Source organism: Fukomys damarensis, unplaced genomic scaffold, assembly GCF_012274545.1.
Source record: "Fukomys damarensis isolate Sample0158 unplaced genomic scaffold, DMR_v1.0_HiC HiC_scaffold_34, whole genome shotgun sequence".
NCBI lineage: Eukaryota > Metazoa > Chordata > Mammalia > Rodentia > Bathyergidae > Fukomys > Fukomys damarensis.
In genome coordinates this window covers 21,893,748-21,921,668 of record NW_022900946.1, presented here as the reverse complement: position 1 = coordinate 21,921,668, position 27,921 = coordinate 21,893,748, and the positions used below count along the sequence as shown (strand labels likewise).

At 59.3% G+C, this 27,921-nt stretch overlaps 1 protein-coding gene across 3 annotated transcripts in view; it reads left to right on the top strand.

Annotated features, from left to right (window-relative positions):
• Positions 1 to 22,427, top strand: part of Cacna1h (calcium voltage-gated channel subunit alpha1 H) — a 57,721-nt gene extending 35,294 nt beyond the window's left edge. Inside the window, exons 5-35 of one of the 3 annotated variants that reach the window (XM_033758499.1) lie at positions 354 to 513; positions 1,814 to 2,129; positions 2,250 to 2,342; positions 3,025 to 3,811; positions 4,924 to 5,363; positions 5,825 to 5,976; positions 6,690 to 6,875; positions 7,331 to 7,448; positions 7,566 to 7,721; positions 7,859 to 7,949; positions 8,041 to 8,249; positions 9,359 to 9,751; positions 10,102 to 10,202; positions 10,344 to 10,467; positions 10,544 to 10,612; positions 10,731 to 10,915; positions 11,067 to 11,193; positions 11,290 to 11,415; positions 11,498 to 11,587; positions 11,792 to 11,984; positions 12,302 to 12,319; positions 13,396 to 13,547; positions 14,359 to 14,468; positions 14,585 to 14,718; positions 15,060 to 15,130; positions 16,185 to 16,263; positions 17,367 to 17,488; positions 17,562 to 17,807; positions 17,892 to 18,063; positions 18,257 to 18,417; positions 18,755 to 22,427. In XM_033758499.1, the coding sequence (XP_033614390.1) occupies positions 354 to 513; positions 1,814 to 2,129; positions 2,250 to 2,342; positions 3,025 to 3,811; positions 4,924 to 5,363; positions 5,825 to 5,976; positions 6,690 to 6,875; positions 7,331 to 7,448; positions 7,566 to 7,721; positions 7,859 to 7,949; positions 8,041 to 8,249; positions 9,359 to 9,751; positions 10,102 to 10,202; positions 10,344 to 10,467; positions 10,544 to 10,612; positions 10,731 to 10,915; positions 11,067 to 11,193; positions 11,290 to 11,415; positions 11,498 to 11,587; positions 11,792 to 11,984; positions 12,302 to 12,319; positions 13,396 to 13,547; positions 14,359 to 14,468; positions 14,585 to 14,718; positions 15,060 to 15,130; positions 16,185 to 16,263; positions 17,367 to 17,488; positions 17,562 to 17,807; positions 17,892 to 18,063; positions 18,257 to 18,417; positions 18,755 to 19,795 (6,422 nt within the window). In that variant the 3' untranslated portion in view covers positions 19,796 to 22,427. Of the gene's footprint in view, positions 1 to 353; positions 514 to 1,813; positions 2,130 to 2,249; positions 2,343 to 3,024; positions 3,812 to 4,923; positions 5,364 to 5,824; positions 5,977 to 6,689; positions 6,876 to 7,330; positions 7,449 to 7,565; positions 7,722 to 7,858; positions 7,950 to 8,040; positions 8,250 to 9,358; positions 9,752 to 10,101; positions 10,203 to 10,343; positions 10,468 to 10,543; positions 10,613 to 10,730; positions 10,916 to 11,066; positions 11,194 to 11,289; positions 11,416 to 11,497; positions 11,588 to 11,791; positions 12,006 to 12,301; positions 12,320 to 13,395; positions 13,548 to 14,358; positions 14,469 to 14,584; positions 14,719 to 15,059; positions 15,131 to 16,184; positions 16,264 to 17,366; positions 17,489 to 17,561; positions 17,808 to 17,891; positions 18,064 to 18,256; positions 18,418 to 18,754 lie in introns of all 3 variants that reach the window. The other 2 variants (XM_033758500.1, XM_033758498.1) reach the window with 2 other exon arrangements.
• The last annotated feature ends 5,494 nt before the right edge of the window (positions 22,428 to 27,921 follow it).

The following is a 27,921-nucleotide window of genomic DNA, read 5'->3' as shown; positions in this document are numbered from 1 at the left end:
CATCCTCTCAGCATGGAACTACAGTTCTGCCCAGGGCAGTTCCCACTGGGACTGAGACAGAAAGCCTCATTTCTGCTTTAGAGCCCCACTTGCTGTGTTCTCCTTGGGGCCTCAGATAGTTTGGAGCCATTGGTCTCCAGCCGGTCACCCGAGGACCCGGGATGCTGCGTGGTCAGGCCTGCTCCTCCGTTTGTACCTCTCACCCCTTCACTCACTGCAGCCCTCTAGGTACAGCTCTGACCCAGGAGCACCTCTCAGGCCTGTACAACATCAGGTTGGGGAGCATGGTGCAGCTGACCAGAAGACTCACCTGACCCATGTCAGCATGCTGACTGCCTCTCCTGCCTCCGCAGGCATGCGGATCCTGGTTACCCTGCTGCTGGACACGCTGCCCATGCTCGGGAACGTCCTTCTGCTCTGCTTCTTTGTCTTCTTCATCTTCGGCATTGTGGGTGTGCAGCTCTGGGCTGGCCTGCTGAGGAACCGCTGCTTCCTGGATAGCACTTTTGTCAGGTGTGCAGGCCCTAACCCTTTGTGCAGGCTGCACCCTCAGTCTCCTCCCTTTAGGACACCACCTACTGGGCTTCTTCAGGCCACACTCGCTCTGGGAGGCTTCTCCCACCCTGCAGAGCCTTTCTGCCAGGTGACTGCAGTCCATAATGGGAACTGGGGTCTAGTTCAGTTTTCCTGCCTGGGTCACCTTCTCTGTTTCTGTGTCTCTCTCTTCTCCTTGCATGTGTCTGTTTTTGTGGATTCCAGCATCAGGTTCTGACCCCACAGCATGCACAGGCTGGGACTTCCACTCATCTGCCTTCTCTTGCACCCAGCTCCAGGAATTCTTAGCCCTGCCCTGCTGGACCCTGGAGGTCTTGGGTGGGTCGAGGAGCATGACCAGGAGGGCTTTCTGGGGCTTCTGTCATGTGGTACTCAGCCCTGCTCAGGACAAAGCCATAGCAGCAGGGCATATCTGGAGCCTGTGTACAGCAACACGATGGTCCCCAGGATCACCGGAGGGTGGAGATACCGGTGCAAGGCTAGATACTTTGGGACAGGCTTTGGAGGAGCTGGGGATAGAGGCTGCCTCCCCCAGGGCAGTTTGACCCATGTGTTGCTGCTGTTTTAACACTAGGAGTCTATAGTCCTGGAAGCCTCCTTAGAGCAGAAGCTAGAGCTTGTCCTACTGTTTCCTCCTAAGGAATGGTGGACCATAGATACCCACTTCCTGTCTGTCCTTGACCCCTTGCAGCTGTCAGGGTGGGCAACCTGGCATGCACATTGCAGTGCTATTAGGTACCCACCTCTGCCATGCCCTACAGATGCCCCATGCTGCCAATGCCCAGCACACAGTCAGAGACTCACACTTGTAGCCTGGCTGCCCACTGAGGTGGCATCTGTCCTTTGGGTTCATGGGACTCAGGGCCTTTGGGGAGCTTGTGGAGGGAGGGGACTGGAGGGGGTGCTGGGAGGAGGCTTCCGTGGACCTGAAGCGGTAGAGATCCCCTGGCCCATTCAGGCTCTGCTGGCTCAGGAGTGGGGCTGTCAGGGCAGGTCCAGGGCTCCTAGGGTTGAAAGGGCTGTGTGGATCTGCTTTGTTATTATCTCCATGGGCTCTTCACCCACCTCATCCTGTTTTGCCTGCCTGTCCCTAGCAGCCAGGGCCCAGGGCAGGAACAGTGGAGGGTTCCACCAGGGCAGTCACTTTCCAAAGGCCAGCATGCCTGTGCAGGATCAGGCCCACAGTTCCTGGACAGACAAAGCTGGGCAGGGGAGGAGTGTATGTGGCCTCACCTGAGCCTCAGCCTTGGCATTCCAGGAACAACAACCTGACCTTCCTGAGGCCATACTACCAGCCAGAGGAGGGCGAAGAGAACCCCTTCATCTGCTCCTCACGCCGTGACAATGGCATGCAGAAGTGCTCACATATCCCTAGCCGACGTGAGCTGCGTGTGCAGTGTACGCTAGGCTGGGAGGCGTACGGGCAGCCCCCAGCTGAGGCTGCAGGTGCTGGCCGCAACGGCTGCATCAACTGGAACCAGTACTATAACGTCTGCCGTTCAGGGGACTCCAACCCCCACAATGGCGCTATCAGCTTTGACAACATTGGCTATGCCTGGATTGCCATCTTCCAGGTAGGCACCAAGCCACAGGATCCCTGTCTGTCACAGTGGGGCACTGAAGGCATGGAGCAGGCTCCCAGAGGGCATTAGCATCTGCTTCTGGAGTCCTGGAGTTGCTGCTTCCCTCTGCAGGTGATCACACTGGAGGGCTGGGTAGACATCATGTACTACGTCATGGACGCCCACTCCTTCTATAACTTCATCTACTTCATCCTGCTCATCATCGTGAGTGTGGGCTAGGCGAGCATGTGTTTAGCTCCACAGTTACGCTGTATAACGGGAGGACGGGAGTCCTGTGTGAGGGTCCCTGCGTCACCTGGGCAAAGACTGCAGGGACTCGGGGCTACCTGGGCTGGGGCGGCCGGGGGCTTCCTTCCAGTCTCCAGTGGGTGGGCAGGGAGGATGGAAGCTCCAGGGTGGGGAGAAGCTGAGGGGAAAAGCCTGCTTTCCAAGCCCCCGGTGTGGCTCTTGTGTTCTTCCCTGTGACTGCGGCGCCCAAGCAGGGACAGGTTGCTTATCGGGCTGCGGGCAGGGCTTTGCTGGCCAATTGTGTCCAGGGAGCCACCTGTAGGAACTCGGCAGGGAGACAGGTGGACACCATGTGTGTTCTAAGCAAACGAGGGTTACGTGGGAGTTGACGGCAGCCCCAGCTGAGGACACCAGCCGTCAGGGCTGGGGACAGCACAGTAGGGTGTCGCTTCTGGATGGACCTGAAAAGGCGGGCAGGCTGCATAGTGACCATGAGGGAGGTACTGGGTTAGACCCTGTCCCACAAGCAAGTGTGAAGTATCTGCCCTGTCCTGTGGGCGGCATCCCCACTATAGTGTCGTGGCTGGGTCCTAGCCTTCAGGACGCGGCTGGGGCTCAGCATGGAGCCACACTGGTGTTCACGCCCACTCTGCCGTAGGTGGGGTCCTTCTTCATGATCAACCTGTGCCTGGTGGTGATCGCCACTCAGTTCTCAGAGACCAAGCAACGGGAGAACCAGCTGATGCGTGAGCAGCGTGCCCGCTACCTGTCCAATGACAGCACACTGGCCAGCTTCTCAGAGCCAGGAAGTTGCTACGAGGAACTGCTCAAGTACATGGGCCATGTCTTCCGCAAGGTCAAGCGCCGAAGCCTGCGCCTCTATGCCCGCTGGCAGAGCCGCTGGCATAAGAAGGCAGACCCCAGTGCCACCCTGCACGGCCAGGGTCCTGGGCAGCGGCAGCGGCAGGCAGGCAGGCATGCAGCCTCTGTGCACCATCTGGTCTACCACCACCACCACCACCATCATCACCACTACCACTTCAGCCACGGTGGTCCTCGCAGGCCCGACCCTGACCCCAGTGACACCAGGCTTGTCCGGGCTGGTGTACCTCCCTGCCCACCCTCCCCAAGCCAGGGGCCGCCAAACTCTGAGTCTGTGCACAGTATCTATCATGCTGACTGCCACGTGGAGGGGCCACAGGAAAGGGCACGGTTGGCCCATGCTGCAGCCACCGCCACAGCCAGCCTCAAGCTAGCCTCGGGATTGGGCACCATGAACTACCCTACCATCCTGCCCTCAAGCATTGATGCCAGCAAAGGCAGCACCAGCCCCAAGCCCAAGGGAAAGCGGAATGCTGGAGCCCTGGGGGCCACAGGGCACAGCCCCCTGAGCCTGGGCAGCCCTAACCCCTGTGAGAAGATCCAGCATGCAGTTGGGGAACACGGTGAGGACTCTGGCCCCACTCTTCAGAGAAGGAAGAGGGAGGCTAGGGCAGGGTAAGGCTCTGGGTGTTACCCCTGCCCCTACTCTGTGACCAGAAGGGAAGGCAGATCCTGCCTGTACACACCCTGCCTGCACAACCCAGGTAGCCAGCAGCCCAGTGCAGCAGAGTGTGACCAGAAATAAAGCACTCTTGATCGGGTGAGGAACAGTCTATCAAGGTTCCTGGCCCACTTCCTTTGGCCCCTCCCTGGCCAGAGAAGGACCACATGCCCATGCCTTGTCCCAGCCACGGCCCTGAGGACTTGCAGAGCCCTTAGTGACCACCGGGGCTAGCCTCTTTCAAAGTGTGGAAGCTGATGCTGGGGTGGTATCGGAGGGGAAGTCAGGGTCACAGAGCCCATGAGGGTCAGGAGAGCGCCGCCACCCCAGTGCAGTGGGGTCCTTCCCACTCAAAGTGAGCTCTCCTAGGACAGGCAGCAGAGAGGAGACCCCAGGATCCCCAGGTGCTCAGGTTCTGTGCTAACTTGGAGGCCCTGCTGGGTCCTGTGCAGGATGGCATGTTGGGTGGTGCCCACTTGCACCAGTGCTGGAGGGTCTGGGCTTGCCAGGATACTCTGGGCGCGTGTGCCTCTAGCCTAACTGCCCCTGAGAGTGATCTCAGAGCCCACAATGCAGCGCGCTGTTGGCGTGAAGCAGGGGCTCCAGAGTTTTAGAAAGTTCTCAGGGAACAGTAACTGTGGCTGTGCCTGGCTGACTTGTTTCCTACAGCTGCCCACCAGCACCCTGGGTTATGTTTTCATGGATGGTACAGCCCCAGGGCAAGCTTCTCTGCCCTCTACCCTCTGGTGGCCATCACTCTCCTCTCCTTACGTCTTTCTCCCCTTCCTGGAGGATACCCATTTGGTTAAGACCCTCTCTGCTCTGGGGTGACATCACCCTCCCTGATGGCCTCTGCAAAGGACCCGTATCTGCATGAGGCCACACTTAGGAGCTCTGGGCTTAGGATGTGTATAGATCTTTCTTTGGGACAAGGTACCCTCGTGTGGGCATGGGTTCCTGGGCACTCTAGGTGTAGTGTCACTGTAAGCCTGACCCGTCTGTGCCCTCCTGCAGGCCTGGGCCGGGACCCCAGTCACCTGTCAGGCCTGAATGTGCCCTGCTCCCTGCCCAGCCCCCCTGCGGGCACACTCACCTGTGCACTGAAGAGCTGCCCGTACTGTGCCAGCGCCTTGGAGGACCCCGAGCTTGAGTTCAGCGGTTCAGAGAGTGGGGACTCCGATGCCCACGGGGTGTATGAATTCACACAGGATGTGCGGCATGGTGACTGCCGGGACGCCATGCAGACACCACCCACAGTGGATGTTCCTAGCCAGGGCAGTGTGCGGAGACCGCAGGGGCCGGCAGCCTCTGGTGAGCCAGGTGGGCTGGGCCGCCTCTGGGCCTCCTTTGGCAGCAAGCTGCGTCGCATTGTGGACAGCAAGTACTTCAACCGTGGCATCATGGTGGCCATCCTCATCAACACACTGAGCATGGGCGTCGAGTACCACGAGCAGGTGGGGCCTGTTGGGGACCGCAGGACCTGCACACCAGGTCTTGTTCGACCCCGGAGCCAGAGCCTTGCCAATGGCAGGAGTAGCTAGGACCTGGAGCTGCTCAGAGGTTGTTCTGCTTTGAGACCCTGATGCACACCCACAACCTGCCCTGGGCTCCTGGTGCAGTGCCTCACCCTGGTCGTCGAGCCCTGTGCCTGTGGTCCTGGTGGGGAGGGGGTGTTTCTGGGGGCCTCCGGCAGACACTGTTCCCTGTCGTGATGGTAGGCATCAGCCGGGAAGGCTGTGGGAGCTGGGGAGGTAGTGATACCCTGGGACCCTGGTTTCTTCCCTGGGTTCCTGAGATGTTGTGCAGCCCTTCTGTCCCTTGTGCCCTTGATGAAGCCAGACCTGTTGCAGGTCAGGGTCCAGGAGATGTGGGAGCCACGGGCAGGGCCCCCTGACCACCCCTCTCCCACCTGCAGCCTGACGAGCTGACCAACGCACTAGAGATCAGCAACATTGTGTTCACCAGCATGTTTGCCCTGGAAATGCTGCTGAAGCTGCTGGCCTGTGGCCCACTGGGCTACATCCGGAACCCCTATAACATCTTTGATGGCATCATTGTGGTCATCAGGTGGGTTCCAGGGGGTCTGAGGTGCAGGAGCATTAGTGACGGCATGGTTCAGGCAGGCCAGCGGGAGGGGCAAGAGACCTCGTGTCCTCATCCCTCCTGCGAGCGTAGTAAGGTATGGACAGGTCATCCACGCCGCAGTCAGGTGTTTCTGGAATGCCACCTTGTGCAGGAACAGAGCAGATGGTCAGCAGCCTTCCAGCCTGGAGGCTCAGCCACTCAGGGGCCAGTCCTTTGAGGGGCCAGTCCTTTGAGGGGCCAGCTCGGAGGCTGAGCCAAGCTGGGCACCTTTGTGCTGCACAAAACCAAAGAGGGTTAGATGGAGGAATTTGAGAGTAACCTCTTCCCCAGAGGAACAGCCTTACAAGAGGAAGTCTTGCACCCAGCAGCGAGGGGGGTTTTGAGTATAAGCAGATGAGGTGGGGCTGTGGAGGTCAAGACCTGAGAGGTCTTTGGTGAAGAAGCTTCTCCGATCTGACCAGAGTTGGGGTTTCCAGAGGGTTTTGGAGGGCTGGGAAGCCACCAATGGCCAGTAAAACCGTTGAGAGATCGCTACAGCCCCTTGGGCATCTTGATACAGATGAACAGGCTCCCAGTTACAGTTTATAGCAGAGGCTACTGTGGCCCTCAGGCTGGCGGCCATCCTGCATTCAAGAAAAGGAGGGTGGGGTCAAGGGTCAGGCTTCCCTAACCCTCGCCCGGACGCTGATCTGCAGTGTCTGGGAGATCGTGGGGCAGGCAGATGGCGGGCTGTCGGTGCTGCGCACCTTCCGGTTGCTGCGGGTGCTGAAGCTGGTGCGGTTTCTGCCGGCCCTGAGGCGGCAGCTTGTGGTGCTCATGAAGACCATGGACAACGTGGCCACATTCTGCATGCTGCTCATGCTGTTCATCTTCATCTTCAGGTGAGTGCCAGCCATGCAGCAGATAGGGGGTTGTGTGGGCAGCAGAGTGGTACCTGCCCTGCCCTGAGCCCTGGGGAGGAGGAGGACCTCCCCGCTGGCCCTGATCGCAGCAGCCACAGAAACTGTCACTGCTCCCCTGCTCGACACAGTCACTGAGCCCTAACTGTGTACTGAAACTGGATCTTGGGGGGCCGGGCTAGCTGTGCTCTCCTGGGGCCCCCAGAGAGATGAAGTGAGGGCTGAGAATGAACCAGGCTTCTGGTGGGTTGGGGGTTGTCTCTGCCTCAAACGGCTCAAGATGACACCCAGGTCCTAGCCACTTCCTGGAACCAGAGTGGCCATCCTTCTTCCAACCTTCCTCTTCTCATTTAGAGTAGAGAGCTCATCCCTGGGGTAGGGGGACATTAGGCACCACCTCGGGGGACCCTCCAGCTCAGCTGCCTGCCCTGCCCTAGTATCCTGGGTATGCACCTCTTTGGCTGCAAGTTCAGCCTGAAGACAGACACAGGGGACACCGTACCTGACAGGAAGAATTTTGACTCCCTGCTGTGGGCCATCGTCACCGTGTTCCAGGTACTGCAGGGCTAGAGCCCTGAGCAGCGGGGACAGTAGGGACGGCGAACCCCATCCCCAGGGAGGTTGTGGGTGTCCTTGGGCCCTGAGCTGCCTCAGTGCGAGAACACCCCCCAGATCCTAACGCAGGAGGACTGGAATGTGGTTCTGTACAACGGCATGGCCTCTACCTCCTCCTGGGCTGCCCTCTACTTCGTGGCCCTGATGACCTTCGGCAACTATGTCCTCTTCAACCTGCTGGTGGCCATCCTGGTGGAGGGCTTCCAGGCAGAGGTAAGAAGCCCAGGGAAGGGTGAAGGGTAGGAGCCCGGGCAAGCTGGACCCTCTGCACACCATGCTGCCCCCGGTAGTAACTGCCATCCTGTGCCAGGCACAGGGACTCACCTTTACCTTGTGCTCTGTGGATGCAGGGCGATGCCAACAGGTCAGACACAGACGAAGACAAGACATCCACCCGCTTTGAGGAGGATTTTGACAAGTTGAGAGATCTGCAAGCCACAGGTGAGTGTGTAGAAGGTGGGGCTGACTGGGTGGCCCTTGAGCAAGTTCCCATTCCTGAGACCCCAGAGGCTCATGGGACTCCTCCTAGCAGAGATGAAGATGTACTCACTGGCGGTGACGCCCAACGGGCATCTAGAAGGCCGGGGCAGCCTACCCCCTCCGCTCATCATGCACACAGCTGCCACACCTATGCCCACCCCCCGGAGCTCACCACATCTGGATGCAGCCCACAGCCTCCTGGATTCACGGCGCAGCAGCAGTGGCTCTGTGGACCCGCAGTTGGTGGACCAGAAGTCTCTGGTAGGGACTGTCTCCTGTTCCACTCAAAATCAAAGGAGGGTCCTGTGCAGACCAGGAAAGGTGCTGTGCTCTGTAGATGGGCTTGGGCCATCACTCACAGCAGCCAGATATGAGACAAGATAATAGCCGGCTCAGCATAGAGGACTTCAGAGCGTAAAGCAGAAAAAGGCTAGCAAAAACCTGTACCAAACAGGGCCTGTGAGTCAGGATGACCCTGGAGTGGAGGGCCCGTGGATCCCACCCATGAGCACAGCAGCTCATGTCTGTTGAAAATAAGTTTTAAGGACACTGCCTCCATGGCTGCTGCTGGATCTGGCTGTTGAGTCCCCTAAGAAGGACCTAGGGAGAAAGAGGCAGAGGGTGGCCAACTACATAAGCTGAGGGACAGCAGGGAGCAGATACACAGCATAGAGGGTGAGGGAGATGCATACAAAGGACACAGGGATCCCCTGCGGGCCAAGCCACTGAGCACATTTCATCAGAGCCATCGCCAGGGTCCCCAGGAGTGGGCAGAGACAGGCTAGCGGAGAGCAGGATTTCGCTTCTGCTGGACCCAGCAGTCAAAGATGGTTACAGCAGAGGGTCGAAGCAGAGACCTTCGGGAAAGAGGCCAAGATGGGTTGATTTTACACCTTGAGACAGTAGCCACATTTCTTCTCTGCACATGCAGAGATGACTGGTAGGAAATTGGGCAGTACCTGGTCCTTGCTAGATGCACCCATGTCACCCACAGAGCAAGTACCCAGCACTGTCAGGTGTCACCTGAAGATGCAACCTACAGCCGGGCATGGTGGCGCACGCCTGTAATCCCAGCACTCGGGAGGCTGAGGCAGGAGGATCACTGTGAGTTCGAGACCAGCCTGGGCTACATAGTGAGTTCCAGATCAGTCTCAACTACGTAGTGAGAGCCTGTCTCAAAAAAAAGACACAACCTAGGCATTATGTCCCGTAGGGTACTTGCTAGGTGATGGCCACACATGGCGAGTACTGTGTAAACACCAGCCATGGCTCTGACAGGGACATGTGAGAAAGGCCCCTCTAGCCTGGAAGTGGTTGTCTTGGGAGTCCCATACCTGTGACCGGCCTGTTCACACACCCTCACCCCCCAGGCCAGCTTGCGCAGCTCACCCTGTACCCACTGGGGCCCCAACAGCGCCTGGAGCAGCCGGCGCTCAAGCTGGAACAGCCTTGGCCGTGCACCCAGCCTCAAGCGCCGCAGCCAGTGTGGGGAGCGTGAGTCACTGCTATCCGGTGAGGGCAAGGGCAGCACAGATGACGAGGCTGAGGACGGCAGGCCAGGCGTGGTGACCTGTCCACTGCGCCGTGCCGAATCCCTGGACCACCGCAACGCTCTGGACCTGCGGCCCCCACGGCTGGCCACCCTCCTGCCTACCAAGCTCCATGACTGCCCCGGGCAGACGGTGGCCCTGCCCAGCGAGTTCTTCCTGCGCATCGACAGCCATAGGGAGGAGGCGGCCGACCTTGAGGATGACGTGGAGGACGTGAGTGGGTGGGCACTGTGGGGCCTGGTCAGGCCAACCACCCTGACTCCTGTGGGTCCCCAAAGCAGGGCCTAGGCAGGGACTTGGGTGTCCCTGATGGCACTCAAGGGGGTAGGAGCAGACTGGCCAGGGAGGGAGTCTAGTGTCAACTGCCGTGAGCCCACGTCCCCTGCCCCGGTGGTCAGCCACCAGGAGGCGCCTGGTAGGAGGCCCCGTAGCCTTGTGGACATCCATCATGGTCGCCCATCACATGAGCGGGGAGGACAAGGCTCGGGAGGCAGAGATGGAGAGGATGCGGGTGGACGGCCCCGAGAAAGGGGTACAGACTCTGATACCTCTCTTCCCCACAGAGCTGCTGCTTCCGCCTACACAAGGTGCTGGAGCCCTACACGCCCCAGTGGTGCCGCAGTCGAGAGTCCTGGGCCCTGTACCTCTTCTCCCCGCAGAACCGGTAAGGCCCTCCTCCGCCGCTGGCCCAGCTTCGCCCTCCCTCCGGGGTAGCCGCAGGGGCCCAGTGAGGCAGCAGCATGGCCAGGGCTCCCTGGGAGTCCTGGGACTCCACCTAGGTACACTGACCCAGCCGCCTCCCTAGGCTGCGCACCTTCTGCCAGAAGGTCATCGCACACAAGATGTTTGACCACGTGGTCCTCCTCTTCATCTTCCTCAACTGCATCACCATAGCCCTAGAGCGGCCGGACATCGACCCCAGCAGCACTGTGAGTTGCTGGGGCAGCCGGCCAAGCGGGGAGCAGGTGATGCGGGTGCAGCCTTCCCACCAGCCTCTCCCTACAGGAGCGAGCCTTCCTCAGTGTTTCCAACTACATCTTCACAGCCATCTTCGTGTCCGAGATGATGGTGAAGGTACCAAGGTGTCCCTGTTACCCTGTCTTTTGGGGTCTCCATCCTGCCCCGTTGCCCCTGGCTCCCCAGACCCTGGACCCTTCCTGCCAAGCCATGCACATGGACGCTTTCTCTTCAGGTGGTGGCCCTGGGCCTGTTGTGGGGAGAGCATGCGTACCTGCAGAGCAGCTGGAACGTGCTGGATGGGCTGCTGGTCCTGGTATCCCTGGTTGACATTGTAGTGGCCATGGCCTCAGCTGGCGGTGCCAAGATTCTAGGCATCCTGCGTGTGCTGCGCCTGCTGCGGACCCTGCGGCCTCTGAGGTGGGTGGAACAGAGAAGAACCTCATAGGGCCAGAGAGAACCCGCAGCGCAGTTGCTCTCTGCCACTCATTTGGTTCCGCCTTGGGGTCATGGCACTTTCCTTGTGTTTTCTTGAGTGGGCCCAGCAGCACACCCTCTCTGCCGTCTCCAGGGTCATCAGCCGGGCTCCAGGCCTCAAGCTGGTGGTGGAGACTCTGATATCATCTCTCAGGCCCATCGGGAACATCGTCCTCATTTGCTGTGCCTTCTTCATCATCTTTGGCATCCTGGGAGTGCAGGTGGGCATGGTTAGCGGGACTGGGAATGCTGGCTGGGCCTGTGGGCAGGGCAGGGTGCCTCAGCGGGGTCCCTGGGTGACAGCCTTGCCCTACCAGCTCTTTAAGGGGAAGTTCTACTTCTGTGATGGCGCCGACACCAGGAATATCTCCACCAAGGCTGAGTGCCGGGCTGCCCACTACCGCTGGGTGCGACGCAAGTATAACTTCGACAACCTGGGACAGGTGGGCAGAGCAGCCGTGGGGGGAGTCCTTTTGGGCAGGGTGGTGAGCCCAGCCCTACCAGTGACATCTTCCCACCCCACAGGCATTGATGTCCCTGTTCGTGCTGTCGTCCAAGGATGGCTGGGTGAACATCATGTATGATGGGCTAGATGCTGTGGGCATTGACCAGCAGGTGCGTAGCTGGGCGTCCACCATGGATCACCTTGAACAAGGTCCTGTGTCCCTGGGGTCGGGGTGAGTCACCTCAGAGATCACCCCGGAGGCTGTGTTATGCTTGAGCACTTGGGTGAGGTGTGCTGTGAGCCAGGCCGGGAGGAGGTCCCAAGGCGGCCGAACAGGCAGCCAGGCCGGACACCCACCCCCTCGTATGCTACAGCCTGTGCAGAACCACAACCCCTGGATGCTGCTGTACTTCATCTCCTTCCTGCTCATCGTCAGCTTCTTTGTGCTCAACATGTTCGTGGGCGTCGTGGTCGAGAACTTCCACAAGTGCCGGCAGCACCAGGAGGCCGAGGAGGCGCGGAGACGGGAGGAGAAGCGGCTGCGGAGGCTGGAGAGGAAGCGCAGGAGTAAGGCGCCTGAGGTGGCGGGTCGGTACCGTGCGCGCTGTGTGGTGGCGCCGTGCCGGGCCTGCAGCCCCTCCCGGAATGGCTCTGCACAGGCACCTTGCATGGACCAGCCTCACAGAGGGACTAGCAGGAGGGGCAGCGGGGCCTGAGAGGTAGATGGGGCATCTCAGATGCCTCCTGCCTGCCACGCTCGGGTTCTGGCCGTCCTGTGTGGAGCTAGAGCAGGCTGTGGCTCAGGGGCAGGGGGCTTCCCGCACAGGCCTGAGAGTCCCCTCTGCCTCTCACTGTGGCCACTCAGATGTCTCCTTGTCTTTCAGGCACCTTCCCCAGCCCAGGTACCTGCCGCCTGCATGCCCCGCACACACGCTCAGCCCGCTGCTGCCAGCCACTGCACGGGGAGGGGCGTGCCACCAGGGATGCTGGGGTCCACCACAGGGTGGGCACAGTGCCGGGGTGATGGGTGCCAGTGGGGGTAGTGGGGTAAAGGGCTGAGGCTGCCTGCTGGCGTCCGTACTGCCACCGTCGCTCCTGTGTGTCCCTCTGCAGTCTGCATGTGTGCATGCTTGGGGGACGGGGCGGGGACAGGGAAGAGCCACCTTCCTCCTGCTGGCTGTGGCTGCCGTCTTCTGCACTGGCCACCGGCTCCTTTGGCTGCCCAAGCTAAGCCGAGCTCTAGTGACGCATGCTGGACCGAGGAGCATGAGTGTCCGGGATGGTGGGTCATTTCTCATTGGCGCTGGCCTTCAGCCCCGAGTGCCTGGTTCTGTGTCCTGCCCTAGAGGGGGCAGTCCACGTCATCCTCTGCAGGCCTGCCTAGTGGACACCGGGGCCTGCTGCAGGCAGGGTTTAGTGCAGAGAAACCTTACCGTGAGGGGTGTCCCCAGGAAGGCCCCTATTTTACTGTCCTACTGCTGTGACATCAGCCTTGGATGGGCTAGGAGTTGTGGCTCGCACCTTCATCTCTGTTCAGCTGGGGTCTGCAGAGCCCAGTGGATGAGACGAGAGGGCAGTCCTGCCCAGGCCCGTGTCTCTGGGGTATCAGCACAGCATGGACACAGGCCAAGCCCTCCTGCTGCCCACCTGAAGCCCCAGGAGGATAGAACCTGGGTGGGGACCCGAGGGGATAGAGGGAGGCTGTAGAAGCTTCTAAGTCCCTCCTGGGGCCGCCCAGGACCATGGTCTGGGAAGCTGGCCTGCCTCAGGCATCCTGGCATTTTCTGGCCCATGGGTTCCCAAGGAACTTCATTTTACCTAGAGTGGGGTCTCTTCCCAAAACAAACCCCTCCTTCAGCCACACATGAGCTCCTGGGCTTCAGCCGGACCCTCCCCGATCGACCCCACCCTTAGCCTCTTGGGAAGAGATGGAGACATCCGGGTGCCATCAGAGCACTGACCCATCCTCTCCCCGCAGAGGCCCAGCGCCGACCCTACTACGCTGACTACTCTCACACACGCCGCTCTGTCCATACACTGTGCACCAGCCACTACCTGGACCTCTTCATCACCTTCATCATCGGGCTCAACGTCATCACCATGTCTATGGAACACTACAACCAGCCCAAGGTGCCGCTGGCCAGAAAGGGGCACTGGAGGGCTGTGCTGGCGTGGGGGCCCCACAGCGCCCCACCAATCCCACACTGGGATGGGGCTGTGGAGACAGTGGCTCCATCAACCATCCTTTTTAGATGGGTGGAAACTCCAGTGCCTCGCACTGGGGCGGTGGGTAGGGCGGGGTGCGGTTTCCTCTCCAGCACTGGAAACGTTGGCTGTGATGTCCACAGTGAAGCAGGCCTGGGGTAGCCATGGTCCCTTGCAACCTGCTAAACCTGCATCTCCAACCTTCAGTTAGTGTCTCCTTCCCTAGAGGAAGGCCAAGGCCATAGAAGAGCAAATTTTCACTGGGATTGTGCTTAGCCTTAAAAATGTCACTCTGTACAAAGCTAGGGACAGCAGGTCTGCTGGGGGCCCTGCCTAGGCTGCAGACAGACCAGGACTCTGGGGTCCTCTATTGAGAGTTCCCTCGGCAGCTACAGGGTCACAGGGTGATGCCTCCTAATCCCTGCACCAACTGCAGACAGCGAGTGCTCAGTGGCGGGCCTCACAGGGCTCCCTGGTCAGCAGTGCAGCAGGAGCTGCACTGACTGGGCAACTGCTGGGCTACGGACCTGGGAGGCAACCTTTCCACGGGTTCACTCTAACACGGGCTATGTGTGCCCAGCTAGACTGGGACCTGGCTGCCAGCATTCAGGGAGACACCTGCCAGCCTCGGCCACCACTGTGTGACTACAGGAGGCCTTATGGGGAGGTGGCAAGCATGGGGAGGGACGGGTAGCTTGGCTCTGACCCTACCACCAGCCTTTCCCTCTGCCCTTAGTCACTGGACGAGGCCCTCAAGTACTGCAACTACGTGTTCACCATTGTCTTTGTCTTTGAGGCCGCACTAAAGCTGGTGGCCTTTGGGTTCCGGAGGTTCTTCAAGGACAGGTATGGGTGATCCCCCTGGCAACCAAGGAGGAGGCCCCTGTGCCACCTCCCGGCTGGGCTGTAGGGGGTGGGGCCTGAGATAGTGGCCGTGCTGAGAAGTCCCTTCCACTGTCCAGGTGGAACCAGCTGGACCTGGCCATTGTCCTGCTGTCTATCATGGGCATTGCCCTGGAGGAGATCGAGATAAATGCTGCACTGCCCATCAACCCCACCATCATCCGCATCATGCGTGTGCTCCGCATCGCCCGCGGTAGGTGGCCCCCGTGCACGCACCCTGGGGACCCCTAGGCCAGTGACGACAAATGCTTTGGAGCTTTCAGTGTTAACAAACAGCCCACTGTGGCAAGCATGCTATAGGTTCGCCATCACTGCCTTCAGAACCCACTGGTGGCCTCTGAGTCCCAGGCCCAGCAGGACAGATGCACTCTGCCCTGTGCCTGGCGTCCATCCTTAGGTACGTCTGAGACCTCCGCAGCTGGGGCTGGGCTGGGGGCTCTAGAGTCCAGGCAGGAAGCAAGGGGTTGGGCTGTTCATTGTCCTTGGACAATCAGGGATTAGCCAGGCCTGCTGACACTCAGCTCTTGGCCCTAGTGCTGAAGCTGCTCAAGATGGCCACGGGCATGCGGGCCCTGCTGGACACCGTGGTGCAAGCCCTGCCTCAGGTAGGTCGGGGCCCAGGTACCGCCCCAGGGTGGGCACCACCTGTCCTCAAGGATAAGGCCGCAGGAAGGGCCTGGCTCACGTCCCTCCTTCCCTCATGCGCCTGGTCCTACAGCTCAGGTCACGACCCATGTGTGCCTCAGCTGAGCTGCAAGAGGTGGATAGGCCACTTGCCTTGGCGCCAGCCTCTGGGCAAAAACAGTGACCATGGTCCGCCCCAGTGATACACTTCTAGAGGCAAGGGGCCCCAGAAAGGGAGTGAAGGCAGAGGCATGAGGGGTCGAGGCAGGCTTGCCTGTGACCGTACGGAGAACTGCAGCCTTGGCGTTGCTGGGGCACATGTCCTCGCTTCTGTGCCCTTGGCCCCACCATGTTCTTTCTGGCCTTAATGAAAGACTCTTGTTGTGGGGATCCGTCCCCATTCAGCCATTTGCCACTGCCCAACCTTCAGGCCACCCACCTTGTCACTCTGCCCTTCAGCTGAAAGTCCCCTGGCCGCCTCTCCCACAACCCACTTACCCCCGTCCTTCTAGCAACCTCTGCATTGGCACCTGTTTATCCACACATCCACCCAGCAGCGCTCCCGAGTGCTGCTCAGTTTCGTTGAACTGAGGTGTTCCTGGGGATAGAAATGAGGGATGGGGGTGGGCAGACCTGGGGGCAGCAGGCAGCGTCCCCGGATGATCTTCCTGTCCACTGAGCACCTGCGGGGGTTCCCCATCCTGGGATCTGAGGTGAAGTCGGCCTGCACAGGTTGGGCCAGGGAACAGCACACTCCAGGCCTTGGGAATAGCACCTGCTGGACAGAGGTGGCATGGTCATGGGGGCAGTGGGCACCCTTCTGTGGAACTGTGAGGGCCAGAAATGGGCAGGGAAGGGAGGGCACTGGAACTGGGCAAGGACAGGGAGCTCCAGGTCATGCAAGAGCTTGCAAAGCTGGAACAGCCTGAGCCCATCTCTGGCCCTCAGCTAATCTCTCTGGACGGTGGGTGCCAGACCTGTGCCGTGGGCCGGATGGCAGCCAGGCTGACCCCTTTCTGCTTCTTTCTCATGTAGGTAGGGAACCTTGGCCTTCTTTTCATGCTCCTGTTTTTTATCTATGCTGCCCTGGGAGTGGAGCTGTTCGGGAGGCTTGGTGAGTACAGCACACACACCTGGACCTGGCAAAGTGTGACTGCTCTGCCCAGCCACGAGCACACAGGCCCAGACCTGGGCAGGCTGCCAGCCCCTTGGGGTGCCCCACCCATCCAGCCTCGGTCAGCCTTCTTGGAAGCCATTGCACACACAGGCCTGTGACACAGATGTGCCTGCACCCAGACCCATGCCCCAGACGGGCAGGCAAGACCACACTCAGGGCAGACGAGGGTGTACTTGGAAACATTCACTCAAACACTCAGGTGCGCACACGCTCACACACACTGAATGCTCACGTCGTACAGTGCACGTAGTCACACACGCATGCCTCATTCTGACCCCCATATGGTCCCCAGGAGACAGGTGCCACCAGTGTGCTTGCCTGCTTTCTTTCTTTTTTTTTTTTGGTACTGGGGATCAAGCTCAGGATCTTGTACTTGCCAAGCAGGCATGGCACCACTGAGCTAGGTCCCTGGCTTTGTTTTTATTTTTACTGTTATTCATGTATTTATTTTTTTCAGTACTGGGAGTTGAACCCAGCACTTTTGCACTGAGCTGCATTCCCAGATTCTTGTTTTTGGAGGCAGTGTCTCCCAAAGTCACTAGATTGCTGAGACGGGACTGAAACCTGCAGTCCTGCCTCAGCCTCCCAAAGTGCTGGCCTCGAGGGCGTGGACCACACACCCCGTTCTGTGTCCTTTTAGACTGTCACGTGAGACACTGCCCATTCTGGGCTGGAGTAGGTAGGGACCTTCATAGGCAGCCCAGTCCCCGCTGGCCCCTTTCCAGCTGCCAAGGCAACCTGGGCCCGGTGGGTCCTGGCTGGTAGGTGGGAGCTCAGACCAGGCTCCTACTCAGGTGGAGGTGTTCCAGCTCCTTCCCAGGACCCTGGGTTTCCCCAGCTGGGTTTAAGGATCCTGGACCAGGCCCAGCAGCCAGGCCATCCTGTCCCTGCACAGAAGCCACAGGCATACGGCCCATTCACAGCTGCGAGCCAGGCGGCCAGGCTTGTGCAGGAGGGCGAAGCGTGGGCAATGCTGTCGGCCCAGAATGGGTTAGGGCGGAGCGGCCGGCAACCCTCCCACCACCCCACCTCCCCCGCAGAGTGCAGCGAGGACAACCCCTGCGAGGGCCTGAGCCGCCACGCCACCTTCGCCAACTTCGGCATGGCCTTCCTCACCCTCTTCCGCGTGTCCACCGGGGACAACTGGAATGGGATCATGAAGGTAGCGGTGGGGCCCGCGGGGCGGGCGGGTGGTGAGGACGGCCGGAGCGTGACCCTGCCGCCTGCCGGCCCAGGACACGCTGCGTGAGTGCACCCGCGAGGACAAGCACTGCCTCAGCTACCTGCCGGCACTGTCGCCCATCTACTTCGTCACCTTTGTGCTGGTGGCCCAGTTTGTGCTGGTCAACGTTGTGGTGGCCGTACTCATGAAACACCTGGAGGAGAGCAACAAGGAGGCCCGCGAGGACGCCGAGATGGATGCAGAGGTCGAATTAGAGCTGGCACAGGGGCCCCCAGCACAGCCCCTGCCCGGGGCACAGGTAAGTCCAGCAAGGACCGGGGAGGGGGAGGGGTGCAGCGCAGAGGTCGCTTTAGGCCAGTGGGCATTGTTTCCCCACCTCCAGGACAGCCCAGGCTGTGGGCCAGATGCCCCAAACCTGGTCGTGCGCAAGGTATCCGTGTCCAGGATGCTGTCGCTGCCCAGTGACAGCTACATGTTCCGGCCTGTGGTACCTGCTGCAGCTCCCCAGCCAGTTCAGGAAGTGGAGATGGAGACCTACTCAGCTGCCCCTTCAGGTACGGGCCCTGGCACGGGTGCAGGGTGCAGGACCAGGCAAGGGGAAGAACGGGAGACTGGGCCCAGATGAGTAGGGGGCAGACGGGACTCGCAGCAGGGTGGTGGGGATTGGGCTGAGCGGGCTGCACTGGGCACGGGTAGGGTGGTAGGAGACAGAGTGGTGGGGCACTCATCAGACACATCCCTGCCCAGGCCAAGCCACCTCCGCTCACTCTCCGCCCTCGGAGCCCTGTGCCTCCCTCCAGGTCCCACCAGCGACATCTTCCCCAGCCAGGGGCAGTGACCCTCAGTGTGCCGCACTCCCTCGGGGTACACCACGCTCCCCCAGCCTCGGCCGGCTGCTGTGCAGACAGGTAGGGGATTCTTGCCCCTTGGACCTGGGAATTCTATGGCTTCTTCTACCCCCTTAGAGGAGGCGCAGCCCGTTTCCTGGCTGCTACTAGGCGGTCTCAGAGTATCAGGGCCACCATGACGCCCAGCCTGTGACAGCAGACCTGGCCACAGGGACCTGGGTCCTTGTGTTACAGGCAGCGGCCTCTGTTGGTGGCTGTAGTGTGGTAGGCACAGGCTTGTCCCCTGGGCTTCTTGGGGTGGGGGCATCTCTTGCCTCCCCAGGTCCCAGGTAGGAGGGTGTCCCTGGCCCTGCTGCTGGCTGGAATCCCTCCTCATTGTAACCCTGGGCCCTTGCAGGAGGCTGTGCATACCGAGTCACTGGAAGGGCAGCTTGATGGCCCTGGGGACAGCGGCCCGGATTCCACAGGTCCTGTAGAGAAGACCCCAGTGAGAAAGGCATCCCTGGGGGCCTCCCTGCAGTCTCCACCCCATTCCCCACGGCCTGCCAGTGTTCGCACCCGCAAGCACACTTTTGGACAACACTGCATCTCCAGCCGGCTCCTGGCCCCTGGCGGAGATGAGGCTGAAGCTGCAGATCCGGCAGATGAGGAGGTCAGACACATCACCAGCTCCGCCCACTCGTGGCCTGCTGCTGAGCCCCACAGCCCTGAGACCTCCCCTGCGGCCTCTCCTGCAGCCCGGGGGATAGCAGGCAGCAGGCGGGACCTGCACAGGCTCTGCAGCGTAGACACCCAGGGCTTCCCGGACGCACCAAGTCGGGCAGACACACAGAGGTGGCCCTCGGTGGAGCTGGGTGGTGCTGATGGCCACCTGGAACCCGGGGAGGTAAAGGCCCGGGTTCCAGAACTCGAGCCAGCCCTGGGGGCACGCAGAAAGAAGAAGATGAGCCCCCCTTGCATCTCTGTGGACCCCCCTGCAGAGGATGAGGGCTCTGCACGGCCCTCAGTGGCAGAGGGCAGCAGCACCCTCCGGCGCAGAACCCCATCCTGTGAGGCTGCGCCCCACAGGGACTTCCCGGAACCCAGTGAGGGCACCGGAGGGGACCCCGCTGCCAAGGGAGATCGGTGGGGCCAGGTCCCCTGCCGGGCAGAGCACCTAACTGTCCCCAGCTTTGCCTTTGAGCCACTGAACATGGGGGGCCCTAGTGGGAGCCCCTTCTTGGACAGCAGTCAGAGTGTAACTCCAGAGCCCAGAGTTTCCTCCTCGGGGGCTGCAGTGCCTCTGGATCCCCACGAAACAGAGCCTTCCATGCCCTCTGGGGACCCTTCAGAGAGGGGTCGGGGACTGTACCTCATGGTTCCCGGGACCCCAGTGAAGAAACTGGGCTCTTCCTCAGCCACCCCTGCCCCGGGTGACAGTGCAGATGAGCCCGTGTAGCTCAGGCTCGGGGCACACAGGGCTTCGGCACAGGGCTAGGGACACCCTGCAGAGCAGTGGTCTCAGGCAGGCCAATAGTGGACCCTGACTCCGGCCCCACGGTGGGTAGAGGGCTGGGGAGGACAGCCCAGGAGAGGCACGTGGGCACATTCTGTGCACCATACTGTGGGAGTCAAGGCCCATGACCTCTGGCCACCCACTGGGTCAGTTCAGGTCTGAGTTTCCTGAGTTTTGCCGCCACCACCATCTGTGGCCATGTAAGGCCATCAGCAGGCCTGTGACAAGACTCGGTCCGTGGGAAAGGGAGCCACAGCACCGTCCCCACGCTCTACTGTTACAGGGAGCACATGCTTGAGCCTCAGGTCCTCGGCAGCAGGCTGGGTCCCTGAGGCTACCACGGCCAGTGTCACCTCTGCTCAGTCTGAGTCTCCATACGTCACCTTCCGCACTCCCCTCCCATGCCACCCCTTTACGTCAGCCTGGGGGTTCTAGGCACGTCCTGTGACTCTGGGAAGGCCACCTCACCGGGGGCTGACCTGTGCAATAAGACACCCGGGCCCCATTCCGATGGTGCCTCCCACCGGGCCAGCCCTGTGGCCTGGAGCCCTGGAGTTGACACCTTCTGTTCTGTTCCCTTTGTGTTATAAAAATTCAGGTCACATGTTGCAATAATCTGATGCAGAAAACTCAGCTTCTTAAGGAAAAGGGGAGGGGAGGAGCAAAGCAGAATAAATATTAACTTATTTAAGAAATGCACTTTGGTTACCACCTCAGAATCAAGTGTCCGAGGTTGGGAGGGATTGGGAGCTGAGCCAGGCCACCGAGATGTCCAAGACCAGCAGCAGCAGGAGGCCGAGCTGAAAGAGGCCTCCGGAAGGGGAAGCCTCCACCACCAACTCTGGCATGTGGCGACAGATCCAGTTAAATAACGCAGGGATGCAGTGTAGACCAACCCAGGCCCTTTAGGGCAACCACAGCCCTCTTTCCAGCTGACCACACCAACTTACAGCCGGGTTCCCATCTCTCTGGCAAACCAGAGGCCCCCTGGAATCATTTTGTGGGCAGAAAAGGGCGAGAACAGGCCACCCAGGAGGCAGAAGACCTCACTGGCTCCCCACGCCCCACTCTTAGCTGGTGGATGTCCCAAGTCTTGTCCACACAGCATTTCTGGTTGAATGGCATTGTCTAGGCTAAATAGGCCTTCTGCAGGTCCACCACGGAGACTTCTGGCTCCTGCAAACTATGGGGGACACAGAGGCTCTAGGGGAGGTAAGGGTTCATGGGGTGTCAATTTCCTGCTCTTGCACTGCTGGGAGTAAGGATGGATGATGTCTCTCATTCAGATACAGACCCTGGACCATGGTTACCTGGTCACTGGGCCACCTTGGCCTTGGTGTGGACAGATGTGTAGTGGGCTCTGAGGTGGGGCAGCCATGGGGGTAGGTGATGATCCCACCTCAGACTTTGTTTCCCTTCCTGCATCCCCACAGGGTGGCGGGAGGGTCCCTAACCTATCACCCAGCTTTGCATCCCAGGGTGGAAGTCATCCCAGGCCTCTACAAGGCAGACAGGCATGACCTGTCTGAAGAGTCCACCCAGATGCACAAGGACAATGTCCTGGCTAGATCCCAGAGGTCCTGGGAGTTGGGGTATAAATCAACCCACATAATGGTAGAGAAGTTGGGGATGTGGTTGTTAGCTCTTTCAGGGAGACCTGATAGTTGGATTAATTCAGGAACCTGGAGGACAGGGCATGGGTGTGGGGTCATCACCACCCAATGGCCAGCTGCAGAGGCAACAGGCAACATCCGGAGCCCACCTTAGCCAGGCTCCAGCTGTCCCTCAGCCACTGAGGCCTGAGCCTAAGACTGTGGTGGCACCTTGGACCCCTGATGCTCCTGACAGGAAGGTAAGCATGATGGAGGCCAGTGTCACTCCTGAGCCCTAGAGGGGCTGCTCGGGACAGATTTCGGCGGTGGGGAGGGAGGGAGCTGCCTGGCCCAGGAGACAGATAAAGATGCACAGAAGTAACCCCTTGCTATTGGACCACCAGCCAGTCTAGCAGATCCATTCTCGGCCCCGTACTGCACACTGCCACACCAAGTGAACAGATAATGTTCTCCCTCTTTACTAAAGAGGAAACTAAGTTTCCCTGGCAGCAGTGAGCATCCACAGGACGCTGCGCACATGTGCATCTCTCACAGGCAGGGGCTGGCCCACCACGACCCCACTCTAACTAGGGCAGTAGGATCCGCTGCATCCAAAACCTGGGGCTGACCACACTCTGAGCCTGCTTCCTGACGACTTGCCCTTTCTCTGGAAGTCTCCCTCATCACCGCTCCCACCTTGGGGATCTTCTGTCTGTTGGGAGCGCCCCAGAAAGATTGTACAGAAAACGATACTCCAGAAGTAAGGAGCGCCCCAGCTCCTCAGCCATGGTTTTTAATGTAGCAGGACCCTGGGTGGTGGCCATGGAAGAAGGGCTCGGAGAGGCAGGCACCACAGACTTCAGAGGCTAGGGGGTCGGGAGTAACTGCTGGGTAGGAATGGGACCTCCTTTTGGGATGAGAATAGAGGTTATGTCCCACAACACTGCAAAGGAGCTAAATGCCACCCCAGCAAGCATTTTTATGGCTAATTTCTTATGTTAATTTCACCTCAATAAAAAAAATTTTTAAAGTCAGTCCAGTTTAAAGTGGTGAGACCTAGGTTCCCTTGTGCTCACACAAAATGACAGTAATAGTTAAAATCTGTACAACTAAGTGAAATGAGAAGCTGTCCACACTGATAAGTAGACGGGGAGGCATCTTCCTGCCCCAATGCCAACTGCTACCCCAGAGGGGACAAGAACTTGGTTAAGTCACCAAAAGGTGACAGCTATAGTATTGATTCAGGCAAGAGCCATCGGTGATGTTAACAAGGAGACCGAAAGGTTTTGTGTGGCCTTGAAATATTTTGTGAAAGACCCCAAACTAACCGAGGAAGGGAGAGGGGCGGCATTCCGGGGGCCCAGCCTGCACCTTCAGCCAGGATTCCTGAGTACATTCCCGTGATGAGCCAATGCCCTCCCTGGGATCCAGGTGGCCCCCAGAATGGAGCGTCCCTTCAGATACTCCTGCCAGGCCGCCACTCCTTTGGGGTGGGGCGGGGGCACAGCTGGCTGCAGAGCCCCATGGGATGAACCTGAGACCTAGGGACAGGTTCACAGGGCCAGGGCAAATGCCCAGGGAGGCACCTCCAGCCACAAAGTTCAGAGGGATGCCCACTGGGCTCCAGGGTGACCCTAGGATGGATCCCCTGCCCTAAGCACCTGAGACCATTATCTAGGAAGACAGGTGGGGCTGCCAGCCACCTGCCCAGGCCCCAAGCAGCCGTGACTATAAACAGTAGCCATAGTGACCAGTCAGGACTATAAACAGCTCAGCCTCGGCCTTGGCCCTGCCCACTCCTGCCTTCCAGCACCGCCCAACCCGAAGGCCTCTCCATGTCTGGGGTCTGGGCATGCTGCTGCTCCTAGCCCCTCCTGGTGCCTCTGCCCCCAGCACCTCACCCAGTAGTGCAGGCTATGCACAGGGCACGCTGGGCCCCACCTCCAGGGAACTCAGTATCTCCCCCTCTTGGCCTCCAGTTCTGTGGCTGATGGGAAATACGGCATCAGCACTACCCCAGAGAAGCTGTAGGGTCCACCCCACCCCAGCAGGGTGCAGATGCTCGCCCAGCAACACCCCCACCTCTACCCAGGCACAGCCAGGAGCTACAGGAGGTTATGGGCTCACAGACCATGTCCTCTGTCCTCACCAGGGCCAGGGCGATGGTCCTGAGCCCTGGGCTGCTGGCATGGAGTGATACAAGGTGGGGTGGGGTGGGGAAGTCTTCACACCCGATATCTGGGGCAGGGAGGGAAGAGGAGGAAAGGGTGCCTTGTTCCTCTGCTTACTGCAGGAGGAATCGTCACCTCCCCTTGTCCTCATGTGGACAGTGCAGCCTAGGCAACCAGCGGATGGCTCAGGAGTAGGCCAGAGCACAGAATGGACAGGATGAGACCCAGGAGCCCCCACTGCAAACCTGAGCATTTGCTGTCCCAGGGTAGGCTGGATCAATGCCACCTCTACCGGGAAGCCCTCACTGGTTCCTGTAGGGCCCACACAGCTTCTCAAGAAGATCCCAACCCAAGGGCCAGAAAGCTTGGCACAGTCAGCTTAGGCTTCCGTGATAACCTACCCGCTACCATGTCCCTGTCCCTCAGGTTCGCTCATCTGTGCCAAAGATCCGCTGGAAAGAGCCCTCCAGCTGCCCAGGGCTTCCCAGATGGATGAGGCCTGATGACCAAACTGATAATGAGCCATAGGAAGAGCCAGCAACTTTCCCCATCTCCAAATCACAGACTGGGCTTGTCAAGCATCCCCTTTTAAGTGTAAGGTACTGAGACATGGCGTATAACCCAGTAATTTACAGGATGCAACTTCACCGGGCACAGACGTGGCCTCCTTCATACTAGGATCTGGCTAATGGTAGCCTTGGCTTAAAGATACGTATTAATTGTCTGACCTACCGACAAGTAGGGTTGACATCAGCTGTCCCCACTTCCCTCCTCCGGACAGCCACACCTGGGAGGTGCTGCTTGGGGAGGGAGAGACCTGTCCAGTCACTCAGCCCAGGGGCAGCAGGGTGGGAGCCCAGGTATCTCCAGTCCCGGCTGTCCCTACCTGGGGACCCGGGAGCCTGCTGTCATCTGGGGCGGGGGGTGAAGCAGGTGGGGAGAGCAGATTCTTCATGGAATCAGATCCTGAGACCTGCCCCCCAGGGTCCTTCCGGGTCACCCCAGTGGAGCCCTTCGGGGCTCTCTCCTGTCCCAGCCCAATTCACCTGCAGCACCAGGGAACTCATCGCCCCACCTGAACACAAGAACCCTGCTCCCTGCAGAGCCCTCAGTGTCCCCCAGATCCCCAGGCCTGCTGTCAAGAAAGATACTCCAGACCAGCCTGTTCTGTCCCCTGGGCAACGCTGTGACAGGTGTCAGTCTGTCCTCATCTTCCAGAGAGTGTGTGGGGGGAGGAGTGGCCCGGCCCTGGTGGTGGCTTCTGACATCTCCTGTAGCTGAGACCCCAGGAAAGCCACAGCTTAGGGCTACATCTGTCTCCTGGGCATCTGTCCTTGGGGGAGAAGCCCCGGCCGTACAGAGAAGATTAGCGCTCCTGCTGGCCTGGCCCTACCTGGCAGCTACCTCAATAGTGTCAACATTCGCTCTTTTTTTTTTTTTTTGTACTGGGGATCAAACTCAGGACCTTGCACTTGCAAGGCAGGCACCACTGAGCTAAACCCCTGGCCTAACATTTTTTTTGTGGGGGCATTTTAAGGCAAGGTCTCGTAGAGCCCAGACTGGCCTTGAACTCACAGCAACCTTCCTGCCTCAGCCTTTGAGTGCTGGGATAACAGGTGTGCGCCATTGCCCTCACTTTCATCTGCCATGTGCCACTGGACTGGGCTCCTCAGATGAGGGCCAGATATAAGGAAAGGCCCAGCGTGAGGCCACCCTGCCCTCTTTCCTCCAGCCCTTCCTGTCGCCTTCCTTCCAACCCCATCCCCAGGGCCGCGTTGCCTTCTCCTGGGGACTTCTATCCCTTGCCTTGCACCCTGCACAGCCTCCACTAAGGATGTGTAAATCCACTTATTGGAGTTTTAACATGTTCCAGAGGTCAGCCCGTCTGCCCACAGTGAAAGCATCCCATTGTGAATGGGATGGGTGGGTGGGAGGGAGGAGGGACAGATTCCCTATGGCGAGCCATCGTGGTGAGCCTTGACATAGGCCTAGCCATGATTGAACTAAATCACCTCGCCCATAGCAACGGGAGAGTTCAGCTGGTAGCAGATGGAACCCATAATGGTTGTTATTGTTTCCCTCTGGAACGTGTGGGCGGTACTCTCGCTCCCGTGCGCCCTCGCTCCCGTGCAGCTCTCACTCCCATGCAGCTGAAGAGTATAAATGTTTACACTTTTGGTTTCGGTTTTAGCCTATATATACCCCACCCTGAAAACTAAATCGGGCCTTGCTACGAAGAGAGCATGAGCCTGGAACTAAGTTCGTGAAACTGTTTGCTCTCCTGTTGTTCCTCCCTCGGGTTTGGGACCTGCTGGCAGGATTCTGACGTTGCGGCTCTCGACAATTCCCAGATTTATTTGAAGTGCAAATATGTTATTAAAAATAAAACCAAGTGGAACAATGGAGCGGTTTAGCACCTCCTCCCCAGTTGATTTCGCTCCAGAGAGTAAGGGTAGCAGGACTGTGGGGAGCTGTCACCGGGCAGAGCAGGGCCCAGGGACGCTGCTGGCATCCTCACCCCTCCTTTTTGTGGACAGCAGGCCCACAGAAATCGGGCTCTGGGGAAGAGCCAGGTGGGTCATTTCAGAATCTCCCCTGAGGAGGACAGATCATCCAGGGATTTTACCATGAGTGCATTTGCACCTGTCAACGGGGAGGAGAGGAAAGTGAAAAATCTCACCTCAAAGCCCCAGAATGAATCCTGAAGGACCGAGCCGTGTAACTTACCCATTTTTCTTGTGTGGCATTAGTGTGCAGTTTCAGCTTGACTGGCTCTGGGATCCACTGGGGAGATTGGCGGGGCACCCTTCTGAGTTCGCCTGGGTAGGTCATGGAGGCCCGGCCTGGGGCGCTGCGTCTGGTCCCCGGCCCCTTCCTCTCTGGCACTCCTCCTGCTCTGCTTCTCCGTCACCCTAAACCGGGCATCTTTTCTCCTCCACAATGACGTTCCTGCCTTGGAAGCAGCTAACCATGAACTGAGTCCTCCAAAAGCCATGAGCCAGGGTCGGGGATGTAGCTCCTTGGCACTGCACCTGCCTCACAAGTGCAAGGTCCTGAGTTCAATCCCCCGTACAAAAAAAGAAAGAAAATGCGTCCCATGAAACTACTTTAAATTGTGTCCAAGAAGCTGACTTCTACAGCTTATGGACACAATCGTGTCCACGCGCAATGCACACCAGGGTGGGGACAAAACAGCCGGTGCAAACATAGGGCGGCGTATCTGCTAGGGGGCCTCGTGATGGGCGCAAGACTCTGAAGGCCAGAGCACAGGAACAGTTGGCCAGAGGGAGCACAGACTTCCTCAATGGGCATATCAGTCCCCTCCATCCTTTCCTTGAGCACCCAAGTTCCTGCAGCTCACTTAGGAAAGGGTGGTAGGAAGGGACACCCTTCCAGCCCCCGTATGTCCCAGACAGGCTGCAGGGCTGGGCATCTAGAACACAATCGTGCATAGTTGCAAGAGGAGGCTTTTGGGATCCTATATGAGGGGAATGGTCTAGGCTGAAAAAAATAAATAAATGCATACAGGAGAAAACAATCCGAAGTTGCTGTAGAGGCAGAAACAGGGCATCCCAGAGGAGAGCACTCAAGGATCAGGAAGCACGGAAGGTAATGACCTCAGAGACTCCGCCCCAGCACGGCACAGGGACAGTGGACCCCTCGGCCCCACCTTGGCTCCAGCCAAGAAAAGGCTGCCCTCCTCGCACAGGGTGCAGCGGCTAGGGCTTGGGAGCCCTCACCAGCACCCGTGTGCGTAAGAAGAACCGTGACTACAGTCCTGGAGGCCCACTTGGGAACACCCCAAAGTCCACCAGCAGCAGCTAATGACCGAGAATGCCATCGATGTGGGGTTCAGGGGAAAGGCAAACCTCCAGGAGTGGCTCCAAGCAGATCACAGAGGAATCTCACACAAGAAACGGGGCAAGTTCCCAGCACAGTCCGCTCGGGACAGTGGGGAGGATGCTTGGGGTCGGAACCGGACCATGACTGTTGGGGGCTCCAGACGATAATGCTCAATTTCCTGACCCTGTTGCTCGCAGGGTGCCTAGCTGTCCTCTACTTTCATCTTTCAGGTTGTCCCTTCTGCTCTACATGTCCCAAGGCCGTGGCGCTGCTCACCAAAAGGAAGTAAGCCTTTGCAGAGTAGACACTAGGGACAAGGGCTCAGGCAAGAGGGCTCCCATGGCAACACACCAGCCTCAGGGGATGGGGACCCCACAGCCACAAAGCCATACCTGGCCCTGCCCGGGACCCTTCTCCCCAGTGACCCACAACAAGAGACCCAGGGACATCCATGAATGCTTTT